Genomic DNA, 19,269 nt, shown 5'->3' on the forward strand with positions numbered 1-19,269 from the left:
TTATTAAAACTTGTGCCTGTGTAGTGGGATATTCTGAACTATAGAATAGCCCACCCCGTTGACTAGTGTTTAGGTTTCCAACCCATAGGAAACTGCTTATTATCAGCAGGCTTTCTAAGTCTGGTGCAATGTAGGCATTAGACTAACCCAGGGGTCGGTAGCCCTGGTCCTGGAGAGCCGCACGGTGTGCTGGGGTCCTCACTCCTGGTCCTGGAGAGCCGCAGGGTGTGCTGGCTTTTGTTGTTACTCAGCACTTAATTGATCAATTAAAGCAATCAATTACTCAGTTAACTGGCCTCACCTGGTTTCTTGGGTCTGAATCAGTTGCTGGTATTAAGGTAAAAACAAAAACCAGCACATCCTGCGGCTCTCCAGGACCAGGGTTGCCGACCCCTGGACTAACCTAACATACTACCTGTTTTTACTGATAGGTACAAAATAACTTATTGACAAGCTGTTCATAGTGGATTCACACTCAATAAACACTTTTGGTATTCCTATTAAAAACGGGTTTAATGTTCTTTAGAAACAGGTTTGGTGTTCCCATTTTTTTTAATGGTGGCCAGAAGTGCTGAAGAAGTATTCACTTGCTACGCTGAAATTATGACAAAATGTTACAAAACTCAATAGATGATAAAACTCTCAGGGATAATATATCTGACTAAATATATCCTGTACATTAAAGACAGGTCAGAATATATTACCTTTCCTCCAGCTGTTTTGTACAACTGGTTGTGAATTGTTGAGACAGACCATGTTTAATCTCCATGAACCCATACCTCTATCCAACAGGAGAATGAGTTCCCCCTATTGGTTCTTCTCAAGGTTCTCATTCCTAAAACCCTCATTACACATGTATGCATGTTACTATATGAATTCCCTCAGGCAAAATGAATTGAATTTCTCCCTGGAAACAGCACCATAAATAACAGTAAACCGTCTGATGATCTCAGTGATGGCCTCAGTCCTCGTCCCTGTGAGAAATCAGGAGAGGGTGAGAAAACAGGAGCCCGGAGCATTAAGACGTGATTGGATTAGCCCCAGAGCATCTGCCTCGGCCGCAGCAGGGAGCACAGAAACTTCCAGAAGGACACCTGTGTGTGCGTGACCCTCAGGCTCCTTCATGCAGCTTCCAGAGTCTCCGCTCCGTCCTTTATGATGAAGAATGTGAGAACCGCACTTTTCCCGCTCTTTATAACTCTGCTGCTCGTGTGCTTCGGTGAGCGTCTCCGATTACTTCTCCTTCTTTAACACCGTATGATTACAGCCCTGTGCGATGCTTCATGAGTTGTTTATTCACAGTCTTTTGTTCATACTGTGTATGTGTGGGTAAATCCATTATCGTCTGCCTTGTCTGCTACTCTACTCCGCTGTTAGTAAGTGAGTGTTTTTTTTTAACAATGTAGAGCCACTTGGTCTTTTATTCCTTTGTAATGGGAGTTGGTTAGACACGCATTCCTGCGTTAAACAGGCTCGCACTGGGAGAATTTCTTATACTACAGAGTATAATGGCTGCATTTAAACCTGAGAATGTCAAAGGAGTAAATACACATTGTGTTCTCCTAGCATCTTTTTGTCAGTGTAACTTAATTTTAATCTTCAGTAAGTGGGAGTAGAAATGAAAGGCAATAATTAATTTTTTTCTTCTTCTAAATGAGAGGATTGCAGTGCCTAGATAAATTATCGGTTTTTTAATTCATATTATCATTTTGGGGTATTTTTAATACAGGGAAATATACAGTATTGAATCTCTTCTAGATGCTATAGTAGCTGCCTATCAATAAATAATCACTTGGAATGGCATTGTTTTCTTGTAGTGCAAGCTGACTACGCGCCCTCTTTCTTTGATAATGGGGTGAGCAGTGGAAATGGAAACATGGCTCTGTTCAGCCTCTCTGAGGACACTCCAGTGGGTAAGCTCAAACAGCGATCAATCGCCACATTTCTGGCAACCCAAAACTTTTCAGATCAACAAAAAGGTGGCTAAAATGTATAGCATTTGCTTATGTACACACACACACACACACACACACACACATACAGTTGGACAGAAAAGTAGGGATGAGCTTGAGATCACAGTTGACTTTAAGCTGCAGGCTGATTAGGGGAATTCCAGTGACGTCTCTTGACAGGGCTTAAGGTAAACAGAGTTTACAGAGTAAAGCACAAGTAGTCAGGCCGCACAGCCAAACAGAACCTGCACGAATCATCTGGCAGCTCCATTCAGCTCCGTTAAGAAAACATTTCGCGATTTAAATCATATACCGTTCTTAACAGTTTCTTCAGAAACTGCCAAGACTGATCTACTGTGATGGATGTTGATCTTTTTATGTGACCAATAGACAGTTGATATTTAGGCCATTAAACCACTTTAGCATGTAATCTGCAGTACTTTTCCTCTTCAGATGTTTGAATGAGGATAAAATAAATAGGAAATATAAAATCCTGCATCCTCCACAGGGACTCAGATATATATTCTGAACGGAACAGACCCAGAAGGCCAGCGTGTGAGATATGGGTTGACCTTTGAACCCGGATCTAAGGAATATTTCAAAGTGGATCCTATTTCTGGGAATATCAGCCTCATTGATGAACTGGACAGAGAAGTAAGTCTAACAGTAAACAGACATCAGATTAATAACAGTCCTACTCTGTTCTTTTGATTCTTCTTTTTATTTATTTTGTGTCCGGTCTGTAGGGAAAATAATATCTAATTTAATTAACCATGTTTTTCAGTGTTGTGGTCTAAAACCTGGGGCGATGTTCTGGTCTCTCTCCTCAACAAAAAATTATCATAAAACAATATATTATTTTCCAATTCAATTAAAAAAATAATTCGATTTTTCTTTCTTTAGGGAGAAAAAGGATTTCATCACCTCAAATTGGAGCATTAACTAGCTTGAAAAAAACCAAAAACAAAAAAAAACAGATATCCATTCATTAAAAAGTAGAATAAGCCATAATAAAGTATAAAATCTTATGCTTTGTTTCCTCAGACACAAGATGAAATTCGAGTGTCCCTCAGCATTTCAGATGGCCCTAATAAAGTAAGTGCATCTGATGAAAAGCACATAAAATGAATAATGTAAGATTAGTGTTTTTAGTGGGTTGATGGTAATTCTCTGGTGCTTTAGGTGGTGGAGAAAGTGCGGGTGTTCGTAACAGATGCCAATGACGAAAGGCCCTTCTTTAAAAACCTGCCATTCATTGTGGATGTCCCAGAAGTAGGTGCTAGCATTAGCAGGATGTTGCAGTGTGTGTAGTGCTAGCATTAGCAGGATGTTGCAGTGTGTGTAGTGCTAGCATTAGCAGGATGTTGCAGTGTGTAGTGCTAGCATTAGCAGGATGTTGCAGTGTGTAGTGCTAGCATTAGCAGGATGTTGCAGTGTGTGTAGTGCTAGCATTAGCAGGGGGTTGCAGTGTGTAGTGCTAGCATTAGCAGGATGTTGCAATGTGTAGTGCCAGCATTAGCAGGGGGTTTCAGTGTGTAGTGCTAGCATTAGCTGGATGTTGCAGTGTGTGTAGTGCTAGCATTAGCAGGATGTTGCAGTGTGTGTAGTGCTAGCATTAGCAGGGGGTTGCGGTGTGTAGTGCTAGCATTAGCAGGATGTTGCAGTGTTTTTCCTCACGATGATGTGACTGTTGTTCACAGGACACCCCCGCGGGGAGCAGTGTTTATAAAGTCGAGGCTGTGGACAGAGATACCGGCTCTGGCGGGAGTGTCTCCTACTTCCTCCAGGTAACATCTGGTGACCCCACAACCTCAGCTGACCCCCGCCCACCGCCATTATCCGCCAAACGAGAGGCCACCTCCATTATCCTACAGCCTGGCAGGCTTCCAGCATAAGTGGTCATATAAATGCCTGTAAAATGCTTCTGAAAGCCTTTAGCAAAAATAAAAAAAGCATTGTTAAAAAGGGTGGATTGAGAGGTTAATCTCAGCATAATGACAATAACACAGCATAAGCACGTTTGAATTCAGACGTGGTCAGAGATGCACTAGTGCGTTCCTGGATTAAATTACAATTACATTTGGGTAAGATCCGGACGGCTTAGTTCGCAGCTTACGTTTGTAGGGAGCTGGTGGCAAATGTGAGGTGGCACTTTGTGTGTGTTTACGTTACGCGCACAGAAACCTCCGGGTATGAGCCGCACTGTAGCAGTGTGCATCTGGCCCCGGGGATTCTAACAGAGAAAACTGCTACAGTAAGGCTCACGGATATTGTGGATTGACGCAGATATGTGCAGTATCACTAATTTAAAATGACTCCCATAATACTGCTTACTTCCTCTGTGTGCCCCGTGCCACAGGATATGTGAACATGCTAAAATGGGTATAATCTGTGACCTAGAAAAACAGCGCAAATGTTCAGCGTTACATCAACTCATACAGAGCACATAGTCCTTACTAGACTCAAATGTACTCTTCAAGAGCTGAATCATGCTAAATGGTAAATGATTGGCATTTATAGAGCACCTTTATCCAAAGCGCTGTACAACTGATGCTTCTCATTCACCTGTTCATACATACACACGCACCAACAGCAATTAGCTGCCATGCAAACCACCAACCAGCTCATCAGGAACATTTGGGGGTTAGGCGTCTTGTTCAGGGATACTTTGACACACCCAGGGTGGGATCAAACTGGCAACCCTCCGACTGCCAGACGACTCTTACCGCCTGAGCCAATGTTGCCCCCTAATGAACACTGGATATTTTACTGTGAGTCTCTGTCCATATTTCTATTGTTTAGTGTACAGAGATGGCCCTGTGTTTATGGTGGTTTGTACAGTGTTCTAAATGTATGAACATTTTTCCCCCAGAATTCTCACATGACTCAGTTCGCCATTGACGGGCACAGTGGGGTCTTGCGGATTGGACCACACAGCACTCTGGATTATGAGAAGTCACGGACCCACTTCATCACCGTGGTGGCCAAGGTGAGACGGCTCTGCGGGTTTCTGTGGGCTGCTGCAGGTCTGGTTTCTGAGGCAGAGCGATCACCCACCTGCCATCAAAATGACATCTGAACAGATTAAGGCCGTCAAGTGTTTTTAGCGCTTCACTGACTGAGAAGGGAGTAAGTAAATGGTTGGAATTTATATAGCGCCTTTATCCAAAGTGCTGTACAATTGAAGCTTCTCATTCACCCATTCACTCATGGTGATTGGCTGCCATGCAAGGTGCCAACCAGCTCATCAGGAGCATTTAGGGGTTAGGTGTCTTGCTCAGGGACACTTCGACACACCCAGGGTGGAATTGAACCAGCAACCCTCTGACTGCCAGATGACTGCTCTTACAACTGCTCTTACCTCCTAAGCCAATGACGCTGCAAAGTCCTTCTCAGTGTCTCTGAAAGTTTGACCTGGTTCTGCTACCACTGCTATTCTTCACCTGCAGGGGTCGAGAGGGGGTGGGAGTGTAATATGATACAAATGTATGTGTCCTATATTGATATGAAGGGTCAGGTGTAAATATGATCAATTACAGTATGAGAATGCGATCGATTCCTGAAGGATGAGAATGCACTCTTTCCTAGGGGATGAGAAACTGAAAGTTTGACCTGATTCTGCTACCACAGCTACTTTTCACCTGCAGGGGGTGAGAGGGGGTGGGAGTGGTGGGTGGCATGAATGCAGGCCAGACTAAAAGAGTTGGAGTTGGGGGTGGCATGTGTATCCACAGTCCTGCTGTCCTAAGCTGAGCAAATCAAACGTGTAGTTTCTCACGGTGGTGTAACGCATGCATTTCTGCCACAGGATGGGGGTGGCACATACAAAGGGAGGGAACAGGTGCTGTCATCATCAGCCACTGTCACCATCAATGTGATCGATGCCCAGGACACACCTCCCATCTTCGTTGGCACGCCATATTTCGGATACGTTTACGAGGTCTCAGTACCAGTAAGTAAATCTTTATGTTTCTAGCACTTATCCCAACAAAAGGACACACAAACTTATTATTGCCATGAATAATAATTCTACATGTGTCATGTTGTTTGTACCTTAGTTTCGCAAATATCCCAGCTTTCAACCCTCAGAAACATATCTAAATAGTTAGCACTAATTAAATTACAGGGGAAAAAGAGCTTTACAGTATTCTAATGAATAACTCTGACCAAATCTCTAGATGCACAACATACTCTACTCTGAAACTGTTTGATTGCACTAGTATGCTGGTATGTTGATTATGCATGTGTGAAATGTCTGTGTTTTCAGGGTTCTGAAATCTACACTGTTTATGCCAAAGATGGAGATCTTGGCAACCCTAATCCAATCCAATATTCAATAGTGAACGGTGAGCTTATATGAAAATATGAAATTGCAGTCAAAATTTTAAACATTATAGAGCCTGAATAAAAAAATATATCAAGTCATTCATTTAAAAAAATGGTTTTGCCATTACTTTGGTCATTGTATTAGTCCTTGCTCTATTGATTGAGTCAAGTTAGGTTGTAGTGTGTGGCGTGCTGCTGTATGTAATATTCTGAAGGTGTTGGGCTCTTGCAGGGGCTGATGGTGTTTTCACCATCAATGAATCCACTGGATGCATTAAGCTTCTTGCGTATCCAGCTCATCTTAAAAAAGAAAGATATGAAGTTAAAGTCAAGGTGAGTGTTGGTTTCATTTCAATAACTTAAATTGAAATTACTGTTACCTCAAAAACTATAGTTAATGCATCATATTCATGGTAAATATGATACAAATGTATGTGTCAGTGTCACTTCTGAAGGATGAGAATGCACTCTTTCCTGATGGATGAGAATGCACTCTTTCCTGATGGATGAGAATGACACTTACATTCTGCAAGCTTCAGTCAAACTACAGCTCTTTAGCTTGAACACAGCTATCTCTAATCTGGGCTATAAGATTAAAATTCATCCCACCAGTTTAGGGTGGGTTTAGGTGAGCCAGGCTTCCGCTGAATCTCCGACCAATGAACAGCCAGGAGGCCTGCGGCTCTCAGCTGCAACTAATGAGAGGCAATCTTCTGCTCTGTCTCCTGTAGTGCTGCGTAGAAAACAATGTCCATGTGCTGAAGCTGCCCCCATAGGCTGGGTTAAGAAATGACATGTTTTACAAACTAAGCACATAGTTGCTAAGCATACAGTTGTACTTGGAGTACAGAGTTGATTTTGGTTCATCACTGTGTTCTCTGAGCAGGCTACAGAGCTGGGCACAGAGGGACAGTTTTCCACCACAGTTGTGACGGTCCGCGTAGTGGACCTGAACAACCACCCACCCACCTTTTTTGGGGAGAGCGGCCCACAGAGCAAGTTTGAGCTGACCATGTACGAGCACCCCCCCGAGGGAGAGATACTGCGCAGCCTGAAGGTCACGGTCAACGACTCGGACCAGGTGGGTCACATGATGCAGGCCTGGTGAAGGTCACATGATGCAGGCCTGGTGAAGGTCACATGATGTAGGCCTGGTGAAGGTCACATGATGTAGGCCTGGTGAAGGTCACATGATGTAGGCCTGGTGAAGGTCACATGATGCAGCCCTGGTGAAGGTCACATGGTGAAGACAAGCTTGATGCTGGGCTGGTAATCTGGAAATGTCTCTAAATAATGATCCAGGATTAGCATTCCATATTGTATTTGAAGGAACTGACAATCAACCTGAAAATGTCATTTCTGATACACTGTATGCTATTCAAATTAACACAGCTGCATACTAGTCTAACACTGGATTATATCATATTACACTGGGTTTTTGGTGGAATCATAACCATTGATTTGCATTCTAGGTTGATTGTTTACAAAAAGAATAAACCGTAATACACATTGGCTTGAAAACAATCAGCATTTTGCATTATTATTTCAAGTTAAATTCAAGTTTTAGTTAATTTCAGCGACTTTAGCGAGCGATCACAGAGAGTGTGTCTGTAATATGTGGGTATGTGTGTGTGTCCTACAGGGTGTCAATGCTAAGTTTAACCTGAAGCTGGTGGGCCCAGGCACCATGCTGCGGGTGGTCCCTCAGACGGTCCTCAATCAGGCCCAAGTCACCATCATCGTGGAAGATTCTGCAGCCATCGACTACGAGCAGTTCCACTTCCTCACCTTCAAGGTAAGATATTCACAGGGATAAATGCCTTTTTCTTCACTAATAGCAAGCAGATTTTATGAACGTGATGGAGATGTAGCAGATTTGTTTGTTTCCATGTTGTAAGAAGCAGCTGTTTTATAGTTTAAAGTCTCTATAAAACAGCTCTTTTATTGAGCAGTGGTCACAGGGACTAAACATACCCCAGTTAAATTGATTGTAAATAATACTGCACCAAAAATAATTAACACGAGGCTGTGGAACTGACATTCAGAAACTTCTGGAAGCTTGTATTGTTGTTTATGCCCTTGTCCTCAGCTCCTCGCTGTGGAGATTGACACCCCGGAAAGATTCAGTGCCACGGCTGATATCATCATCCATCTCCTGGACACCAACGACAACACTCCCAAGTTCTCCTCCGACTATTATGTTGCCAGAATCCCTGAGAACTCCCCCGGAGGCTCCAATGTCATCACTGTGACGGTGCGATTCACCTCTTCTCCACTGCCAACGCAATAGTTTAAAAGAAGCAAGAATTCAAATGGGGTTTATCCAATGATGATTTTAGAGAGATGAACAATATGAGCAGCTGACACCATAATTTGGTGAGCATATTTTGGGAGCTAAGCATTCAGATAGTCATTATATTATTTCCATCAAATTTGCATGAATTTGTTTGTGCTAAACTCATTCCACTGAGTTATAGGATGCTAAATGACTTAGTACACTCCAAATTGTTCTGAAATATAATACAGCTTCATACAAATTATTTCAGAAAAAATAAATCAATATTAAATGCCTATGAGGTCTGACAAAGCCACTGTACACCACACTGCACAGCACACACAACTGGTCTTCAAATGGTACCTCACTGTGTGTGGCTTCATTGTACATAAAATGAGCTCACCTCTCATGTCAATGGTTATGGAGCCTATAAGACTATAAGCCTGTGGTTCAAACCACACCAGGATGCCATCCAAATGATCTTCTGATTAATACATTAATTTGCATATGTTTAGATATAAAGGTAACTCCAATCACCCACATTAACTTTCAAAAGGTTATTCTTTCCTTTGGGTTTGCATGTTTATAGACTAGACTATTGCTGTTCTGTTGTTTTATTAACTGCATTGCCTCACACCTGACCATAACATGGCTGCTTTGTTGGGGTGTGACAATGCAGTCACTAATGACTGTTCAGGGGATGTAGCCCTCCAGTCATGTGACATTTCCCAAATCTCCTTTCCTTTTTTTCATTGCAGGCCGCAGATCCCGATTCTGGTCTTTGGGGCGATGTGAAATACTCCATCTATGGCTCTGGTGCAGATCTGTGAGTAGAATTAGGGCCCCTCCCCTCTCTGCCCACACCGGTCAGCTGATTATACCCCTCACAGCAGCAGCCCGGGGTAAATCCAGCTGAAACGCTGGCTTATGCAATGCCATTAGTTCCCATGACAATTTGCTGAGAAAGGGGGGGGGTCAGAGCAACAATCGCTTCTTTATGTAACACTGAGGAACCATGCCAGAGAACCTTTTACAGCAGCCATGTTTACACTTGCTGTCGGCCTGAGGCCAAGGGGCGTGAAGAGAAATCTGATCAACCTTTTCCATTGCTGTGCCTCCAAATTCAGAATACCACGACAGTACTGTTATAAACTCTCTGATAGTATGGTGTGGGGTAGTGTTCTACTGTGCAGTGTGTTAGCCATGCATAGTTTTCTGTCGATTAATATCTATTCCTGAATGGCAACATCCTGCCTTAAGTTAAATGTTTTCTTTAATTTTCTTGTGCACTGAATGCTACTGTGGCCTTTTGAAGTACAATAACGCACTGTACCTCTAATTTCCCACCAAAATATACAAGTTTCATTGACTGTAATATTTATGGGAGTTTATTGAAAGGCTGCTAGCCCTAATCTGCTTAATTTCTGTGGCTATAAACAGTGCCTACGGAAAGTATTCACTCCGCTTCTCTATTTCCACATTTTGTTATGTTACAGCCTTATTCCGAAATGGATTAAATTCTTCTTTTTCTACACGCAATACCCAATAATGACAAAGTGAAACAGGTTTTTTAGACATTTCTGCAAATTTATATTAAAAAAAAAACTGAAATACCAAACGTACATAAGTATTCACTCCATTCACTCAGTACTTTGTCGAGCCACCTTCTTGGGTATGATGACACAAGCTTGGCACACCTGCATTTGAGGTATTCCACCCATTCTTCTCCGCAGATCCTCTCAAGCTCTGTCAGGTTAGATGGGGACTGTCACTGCACAGCTATTTTCAGATCTTTCCCGAGATGTTAGATCAGGTTCAAGTCAGCGCTCTGGCTGGGCCACTCAAGGACATTCACAGACTTGTCCCGAAGCCACTCTTGGCTGTGTGTTTAGGGTCATTGTCCTGTTGGAAGGTGAACCTTCACCCCAGTCTGAGGTCCTGAACTCTCTGGAGCAGGATTTCATCGAGGTTCTCTCGGTACTTTGCTCCATTCATCTTTCCCTCGATCCTGACCAGTCTCCCAGTACCTGCCGCTGAAAAACATCCCCACAGCATGATGCTGCCACCACCATGCTTCACCGTAGGGATGGTATTGGCCAGGTGATGAGCAGTGCCTGGTTTCCTCCAGACGTGACGCTTGGCATTCCGGCCAAAGAGTTCAATCTTGGTTTCATCAGACCAGAGAATCTTGTGTCTCATGGTCTGAGAGTCCTTTAGTTTCCTTTTGGCAATCTTCAAGTGGGCTGTCATGTGCCTTACTGAGGAGTGGCTTCCGTCTCTGCCATAAGGGCCTGCAGAGATGGTTCGCCTTCTGGCAGCACAAAACCCAATATAGCTTACAAGCAAGCAAGTTAGTTACATTGCTGGCTAGCTAGCATTTCTATTAATTCATCAGTAGTATATGGCCTCAATCCGATAAGTGTCACCATGCCCTGCAAGGCCATGTTTGACTTATTACCTGCGTGTGAGGCAGCACAAAACTTGCTAATAACATCAAAGGTCTATGTTTTACAACTACCCTCGAAGGATGGAAGTGGTCTTTTTGATTGAATTGTAAAAATGATTGTAAAAAGTATAATAGATCTTGCACTTTAAGTGGTATGGTTGCAGGCTCAGTTGCAGTACTACTAGACCCACTACTGTCCACTCAGCCTACTTTTACTGGCTAATCTTGTAATGGGATTGGAGTAAAAAATAGAGTGTGTGTGGGCTATCCCCTGTAATAGGCACAATGTCAGAGCTGCAAGCTGGAATTTTCAGTTTTCAAAAACTGCCATTGTCATCTGCAAAATAACAACAATTTGACTACTTATGAGTGAAAACACTCAAATTAAAGTCAACAAGTTAGTGTATATTTCACCCAAAGGTATGTGAAATACTTTAAGGTTGAAATAAGGATAAGTAATATTGTATTTTTAGCACAACCTCATGGGCAGCATACACCACAGCTTGGGTTAATAGCACTTCCATCTGCACAGGCTGTGCTGGTTTATTCTCTCACACACTCACAGAAGAAGGGATTTGAAAAGGCTCATCTGTGTCTCAGACAGTAATGGCCCAATTTACCCGATCCATCAATGATGGTGAATTTTTTTGGGGAGATATTTCAGTTGGATAAATCCTCCAATAGTGTACAGAACTGTACATTTCAGTGGAAAAGGGTACTGATATTTTGAAGTGGCTAGTTATCTCTGATTGTATTTTTGGAAATCTAATTGCACTCCCATTACATGTGTAGTGAGCCTTTGTGTGTTTTGCATTGCATGGAACAGGTGCCATCTGTGTGTACACTGTAGACATGTTTTTTTTGAAGTCCAATACAGCCTGGTGAGAATTTTAAACTGAAGTAGTTTAATGTTGGTTGATCTGAATGATTGTCTTGCATTTTCCCAGGAACTGGAAAATCACCTACAGGCTACAGTACATAAACGTTCAAAGGTTCAATGATTGCACCATGCTAAAGATGGCCTCCTGTGTGGGTGGTGGTGGTGGTGGTGAAACGCTGTGGTGTGCTGTAGGTTCCTCATCCACCCCACATCGGGCATCGTCTACACACAGCCCTGGGCCAGCCTGGACGCTGAGGCCAAGTCCAAGTACAGCTTCTACGTGAAGGCAGAGGACATGGAGGGGAAGTACAGCCTGGCGGAGGTGTTCGTCTCCGTGCTGGACCTCAACGACCATCCGCCCGAGTTCAACCAGGACTTTCTGGAGAAGACCATGGTGATCGGCGCCCCGGTCAAGATAGAGGTGAGCTTAAAGCGCAGCATAATGAGATGAAGCCAGCTTCATCGGGGAAGACATCACTTCCACACAGACTTTATTTTCATATCCCTCTCACTGACGATGCCAGCTACTCCAAATTGAGCTCTGGGATCAGTCTATCTGCACATCATCAATATTACACATTCTTTCTGTTTCTGTGTCCATATCTGTTGCCTTCTATTGTAAGAAAAATCTAAATTTGGACATGCATCGTTTGTGTGTGTGTGTGTGTGTGTGTGTGTGTGCGTGTGTCTTCAGGCAGTGGACGATGACGCAGAGGAACCCAATAACATCATCGAGTACTCCATCATGAAAGCGGACCCAGACAACGTGTTCGAGATCAACCCGGACACCGGCGAGATCAAACTCAAGCCCTACATCAAGTCCCTGGACATCGTGCAGAACATCACCAAGCAGAAGGACTGCACCTGGTCACTGGTGGTGCAGGCACGGGACCGAGGGTCCCCCTCCTTCAGCACCACCACCGTGGTGAAGATCGACATCACTGAGGCGGTGAGATCATTATCATCATCATCATCATCATTATTATTATTATTATTACACAGTAAATTACAAAGACATCATGGTGTGATGCAAAACTGCCACATCATAAGAGTAGTCACAACAAGCTCTGCAGTGGCAATAGGCAATATACATATGCATATTCTAATGAGTTATTATATACATTTTGTATAAAGAATGAATTATTACAAAAACATCACTACCATTTATGAGTATCTTTCGTAGCCAGCATTTTATAAATGGCTGATTAATATGACCAAAACAAGTTGGGTTTTACTTTGGAAGAATGTACTATTCCACAAAAAACAACTGAACCAACTCTTCCACCAGTCTCACTTACAGATTCTAAACTATTATCATTCGATTTTATGATGGAAGATAATTATTCATTATAATTATAATTACATCTCAAACTGATTATCATAATTCATTATATGCAATATTCAATTTCAGCTTCATTTCAACTTCATTATGACCATTACTATCCATAAACCTGCAGTTCAGCGTGCTGGTAGAACATGATTGAAGTTGTTTTGTTGTTGTATCATGTTTTCAGATCAGATCCCGAATGGTTTCATACTTCCTGGGTCTCAGAAAGCGTCCGGGGACAGTTTTTTGGATTTGTTTGAGCATTGTCATCGGCACCATTTCAATAACAGTCGTTATATCCTCGCTAATGTACTGGACATCAATGAAAAAGTCTCGGGTCCAACCGCATGGCAAGATCAGAAAGATTATACGGAGGGCCTATCCCTAAATTTGTCATTCACACAGCATGTCAATATCACAATCACAGTAACTATGAACAGGAACTGCATGTCAATATGACACAAAGTGACTGAACAGGAACTGCATTCTCATGAACAGAAAACCCACTCTTATGGAACAGGAAGTATATTCTTAGAGCACATTATTGGTCTGTAAAAGAGTACAGGAGCACAGTTATATACAGTACGTGTAATGTGTTGATCAAAGTACATGGTTATAATTCGATCAAGGATGCATGAGACCACATATAGACCTGTATTCAATCAGCATTAGTCCTGAATCATGTGACTAAGCAATCCTTTTGTCCCAAACCTGTGTATGTATAAAAGGAACAACATTTGTATTTGGTCATGACTAAAACCTAAGGACAAATGTTGATTGAATACAGGCCACCATCTTAGAACATGCATAGGTGCCCCATTCAACCCTTCTGATCTTGTCTGTATGTGCAGTGCAAGCTCTGGGCCAATGTTTGTACAGCCAATGACTCAGCAATATTAATACAACAGGCATGTGTTGTGTGAAGACACCGATTCAGCCATATGAAATTAATCAGGCCATGTCTGTGAGAACAACAATTCAGCCATTCTAATACAACAGGCCATGATTCACTTATTCTATCACACCAATGCCTGCCTCAGCCAGAAGCAACCAGATAATGCAAGCAATCAAGTTTGCCCAGAGGCCTGTATTTTGTCAACATTTAACACTTAAATTCTGCTCTAAACTTTCATACTCACTTCAATGCAAGTGCTCAATTCTCCACACTTATTGAGGCGATCACAATACCACAGCAAACGCAGTAAAAGTGTGGGTGTTTACCTCGCTTGCCTTCCTGCTGTGGTTTAACTCGCTGGCTGGTCTCCCCGTGGCCCAGGGCTGACACTGCACATGTTGTTGGATGAAGAAGCGGGTCCTACTCTAGACTTAATTCAGGTCTTCTCTTTGTGCTCTTTTACAGACCCAGCTCAAGGGGCCGATGGCGGCCTTTTTAATGCAAAGTAGGGACAATCCCCTCAAAGTCCTAGGCGTGATCGCTGGCGTCATTAGCGTCATAATAGTCACGACGATGGTGATCTCCACCGTAATGTTCATGAGAAACAAAAAGTCCAACAGGATTACGCCCGCACGGCGACTCATCAGGAAGAGGCAGAGGGACCGCAGGCCGTTGGCTTTCAAACTGCCGTTCCGTCGCCGTGACGACCCCGCCAACAAGTTCACGGTGAGAGACCCGGAGAAGGAGTTAGAGAACGTCAACTACAACAACAACATCAACATGAGCCGCCCCCCGCCCCCACCTCCCCCCAGTGCCCCCGCCATGCCCCCGCCATCGCACTACCACCCCCGGCCCAGTCAGGGGCACTGGCCCGGACACGTGCCGTCCAGAGCCAGCAGGAAGTCCATCAGGACCAAAGAGACCAGCTTAAACTCAGCGTTTGTTTCCGAGCTGAAGATGAGACTGGAACAGAAGAGAGCGCAAATTGGAAATGATAGTTAAGCCCGTCCGCACTGGTGTCAGAACAGGCTTGTTACCTGAGAGCCAAGAACAAGCCCGTGTGATGCACATCACTGTCAGTACTACAATGTGCATGTGTGCCCTTGTGTAAATGGGCTCAGGATTTCTGAAACACATCCCTAGTGAAGACGTATCTCAGCAGTCGTCTGGCAGTCAGAGGGCTGCTTGTTTGATTCCGCCCTGGGTGTGTCGAAGTGTTCCTGAGCAAGACACCTAACCCCTAAATGCCCCTCATGACGAGCTGGTTGGTGCCTTGCATGGCAGCCAGTCATGAGTGAGTGTGTGTATGAACGGGTGAATGAGAAGCAACAATTGTACAGCGCTTTGGATAAAGGTGATATATAAATCTGACAGGATTTCATACAGCAGTACTGCGACTCAGTGTGGCTGCTCTGTGCCCTCTGGAAATGTAAGACCGTGAAACGCTGCCCAGCTCAGAGTCCTGACACAGAAATGTAAATAAAGATTGTGTGGAAAATATAGTCTAGTCAGTCAGTCGCCGCTGGATGAGATTGTGTTAGAGTCAGACACCTAAATCCGGAAGATGTCAATCTGGCACTCAATGCTATTGGTTTTCATTCTTCACCTGTACTCAGAGACTGATTTAAACATGGGACACCGTCAATTAAATTAATCTGTGGCATCAATCGATCAACTAGCCATCCAGTAGAACAGAAATACAGCAGTAGTACTGGCTGATTTGAGTATCCCTGCAGTAGAGAGTGTGACAATGAGGTAAACTGTGGTCATAATTACAAAGAACATTTGGTTTTAAGATTAAGATTAAGATTAAGATTATTAATGTATCCTAAGGGCATTACCTTCATCATAGATAGTTCTCAGATTCTAAACATTTTCTGCTTATTATGTTATCTAATATATTTAATATTCTCTTTTGTATTGGTGAGTGTGTGGAAAAGAAATGTCTTCATTTATGATTGTTTATTATGTTACCTTGGTATTTAGTAAGTAATCTCTTTTGTATCAGTGAGTGTGTGGCAATGAAATGAGGTCTGTTGTTTAAACAGATGTTAAAACTTGAGAAATGGGTGTTTTTAACATGCACATGGGTTAACCACTGGACTCCTTATAGGGCACCAAGAACTGTTGTGTTACACAGTAGTCATGGTGGTGGTTCTCAGACTTATTCCTGGGGGATCAATCAAATTAGACTGAGGGGAATCAATAGACCCCTAATTAGTGGATGTGTGGCCACTTAAATTAACCATTCATTATTTGGTAGATAGAAGAGTTTGAAGAATTCAAAGACAAGATAACAAGCCAAACCTGTATTATGTATTACAGGGGTTCCTACTGTAGGATCAAGTTTGAGAATCACTGGTTGAAAGAACATTTGTCATTTCTTATTTCATATCTCTCAGGCTAATTTCATTTGAAGTCATTTGAAAAAGGTAACCAAGCAGGTTGCTGCAGGTAGCAGGAAAAGCTCATGTTAAATGCTTTTGTATACAACCGAACACGCTCCCTGGGTTTTTATTTTTCACTGGAACCAGCTGGTGCCTATTATGAGATTCCTTTGAATGATTTTCTTACAGTATTCTGGTTAGTAATTATATTGATTTTAACACATATTTTGTCATATTGAAATCTCATATTGCCTAAAATGGGGAAAGGTTATGAATTAGTCCTGAATACGAGTGTATTACAGCAGGATAGAGATATCTAAATGAACCCAGTGTTTTGAATTAGATCTGCATTGATTGCCAGACTGTCTGATTCCACCTTATTCACTCTCACATTTCCAGAATCCATGCTTGTTATGTCAAAGAAGAACTTGGGGAGATGCCAAATATCTACTTTACTAGATTATGAAATAATGCTAGTGAATTATGGCAGAATTATAAACTTGGGAGTAGAACCTCAATATCAATAATACCCCTGGGTAGCAAGCAGTGGGACTTGCAAAGAAAGTTCTGAAGTCAACTTAATTATTAAAAAAAACCTTTATTAATGATGGGCTACAGAAAGGCTAAAAAGTATTCAAATGTTGAAATGTACTCAAAATCTGTTAAGCATGTAGATATCTACTGTTTGCCAAACACTGAAATCATACTTATTTGAGTAGACTATACTTTCCATTCTAATTTACCATCCGTTTTTTATGGTTTCGAATAAAGATCTCGATGTAATCTGCGGGTAAACGGACTCGCGCATGCATGCTGAATCTGGCCCTCAAATCCAAATCTAAGCTTTTCTTTTTCTCTCAGGTGCTTTGCTCAACAGTTTTTGCTACCGATTGGCCAGACGGCCTTCAAACTTGACTCCCAAGTAAAGGGAGGGTGGAAAACCAGCAGTGATCCGCCCTTGAGAACTGTGATTTGAGTAACAAGGGACAAGAGGATAATGTGATTATCGCGTAGTATTGAAATGTAAATTCTTCAGTGTTTAAGTATAATGACTTTGCAGCATGTTTGTGGTTTCTGGGGGGGTTGGTAGGGTCCAGGAACAGATGCTCATTTAGTATTGGTCTGTGTTTGTTAGTTCAATATCTGTCCCAAATACAGAGGAGTAATAGCCTACTGCTGGTTTCAGTTCAGTCAAATCTTACATGATCTGAAATTCTACTTTCAATCAGATGTGATAATTGTTCTTTTTGTGTAAGTTAAAAAATCTGTTTCATGAAATGCATTGTGCTGTGGTCCAAACCTGTTTTTATCTTTTTGAATGCTACAAGATAATGATAGCTACACAAGGTATTATATTGTACAGATTATCTAAAGACCAAAATAACAGTCTGTTTGTAACTTATGGAATTTGTATAGACTGATTTAACAGTGTTTCTATATCACTGTCTCGAATATAAAAAATATAAAAAATCATGGAAAACATTCTCTGTATAATTTTTTAAAATATGTTTCTACCATCTGTCCAATGATCTGGGAGACAGGAGAGAAGGGCTGGATGGTTACTGAGCCACAGGTCCAGTGTGTAAGCAAATGGTAGTTGTAAAATTAATCCAAAATAATATAATAATAATATAGTATAATAATAATAAAATAGTCCTCTCTTTCAATGTGGCCACAATTCACTTTTACATCACACTGGACTGTGGTCAGTGGGGCAGAACCGACTGTTACTCTTTAGCAATAATGTGAAGTGAAGAATAAAATGTACTAAACAAACCTCCACTGATCCTCTACCAGTGTTTTCATATTGAAGAAATCCTTTAGCACTAGCTTTAGAAATATATGCAGTACTCGCTACTATACAAATATACAGCTGTAGATTCATGAAGAATGTCTGCCTGGCACCACTGCAGCATGCATGACACGAACGCATGAATGAGTCAAATGCATCATCCTCGTTTGAGGTCAATTCATTCATCAAAATATCTTCACCATCCAATCAATTTCAAATATTCCTCCAAGGAACACGAAATCCTATTATTTTTGTCCATTTGTCCAGTTATCCACCATGCTGCTGGATTGGGCCAAGCCTTAGCTAAACATGTCAGGGTAATGTCCGTTCCGAAAGGCAGAGTAATATTTGTTTGTTACGGACAGATAAGTCTTTAATTCAGCTTCGTGAAAATAAAAGAAAGAAATATCTGGTCGTACGTTTAAACTTCGCATTCAAGAGTTATTTAAACGGTTTGGAAACGCTGTCCATGGTACTGAATGCAACCTCGCCTCCAAACTACCCAGTCCCATCTGACTAAAACACTGCACATGAATTACACTGCACTGACGTCGTTTCACATTTCACATTCAGCCTACTCAAGGTAATTCCTTGAGTTGTGAGTACTCAATGCGATTTTTTATTCAATCATGGGGGGTATTGTGTGGAATTTCTCAACGCAATTTCCATCCTTGTTAAATCTCTTTTTGTGCAAAGGCGCCCGGACAGAATAGCCTAATGTTGCGTTTTAACGTAGTCCTCCATAATCGACTTCATTGGCGGTTAAGAAAAATAAACGGACTCGCATTTTATAACAGAAAACAACGGGCACTAATGGTAAACTTAAATTTATTTATAGGTGTGAAATGTACAGGTCAAATAAAATACTGTGAATAGTACAACGTCATGTGCAGCGTACACCAAAAACAACATGTTATACAAAAAGAATACTGCCCTTTTCAATATTTATTTACAATAAGGCATATCTTTTAGTTAAATATTGACAATTT

The 19,269-nt window shown here is 42.1% G+C and overlaps 1 protein-coding gene across 1 annotated transcript; it reads left to right on the forward strand.

Moving 5' to 3' along the window:
* The first annotated feature begins 955 nt into the window (after nt 1–955).
* Nucleotides 956–19,263, forward strand: cdhr1a (cadherin-related family member 1a). The gene is made up of 19 exons (XM_061228691.1): nt 956–994; nt 1,116–1,167; nt 1,818–1,913; nt 2,461–2,606; nt 2,997–3,047; nt 3,135–3,224; nt 3,653–3,739; nt 4,825–4,941; nt 5,761–5,904; nt 6,220–6,298; nt 6,511–6,611; nt 7,165–7,359; nt 7,921–8,073; nt 8,368–8,532; nt 9,312–9,379; nt 12,072–12,300; nt 12,574–12,828; nt 14,567–15,078; nt 19,227–19,263. Exons 1-19 carry the CDS (start codon nt 956–958, stop codon nt 19,261–19,263), a joined length of 2,616 nt encoding a protein of 871 aa, XP_061084675.1.
* Nucleotides 19,264–19,269: the final 6 nt, after the last annotated feature.

Source organism: Conger conger, chromosome 18 (genome assembly GCF_963514075.1).
Source record: "Conger conger chromosome 18, fConCon1.1, whole genome shotgun sequence".
Lineage (NCBI taxonomy): Eukaryota > Metazoa > Chordata > Actinopteri > Anguilliformes > Congridae > Conger > Conger conger.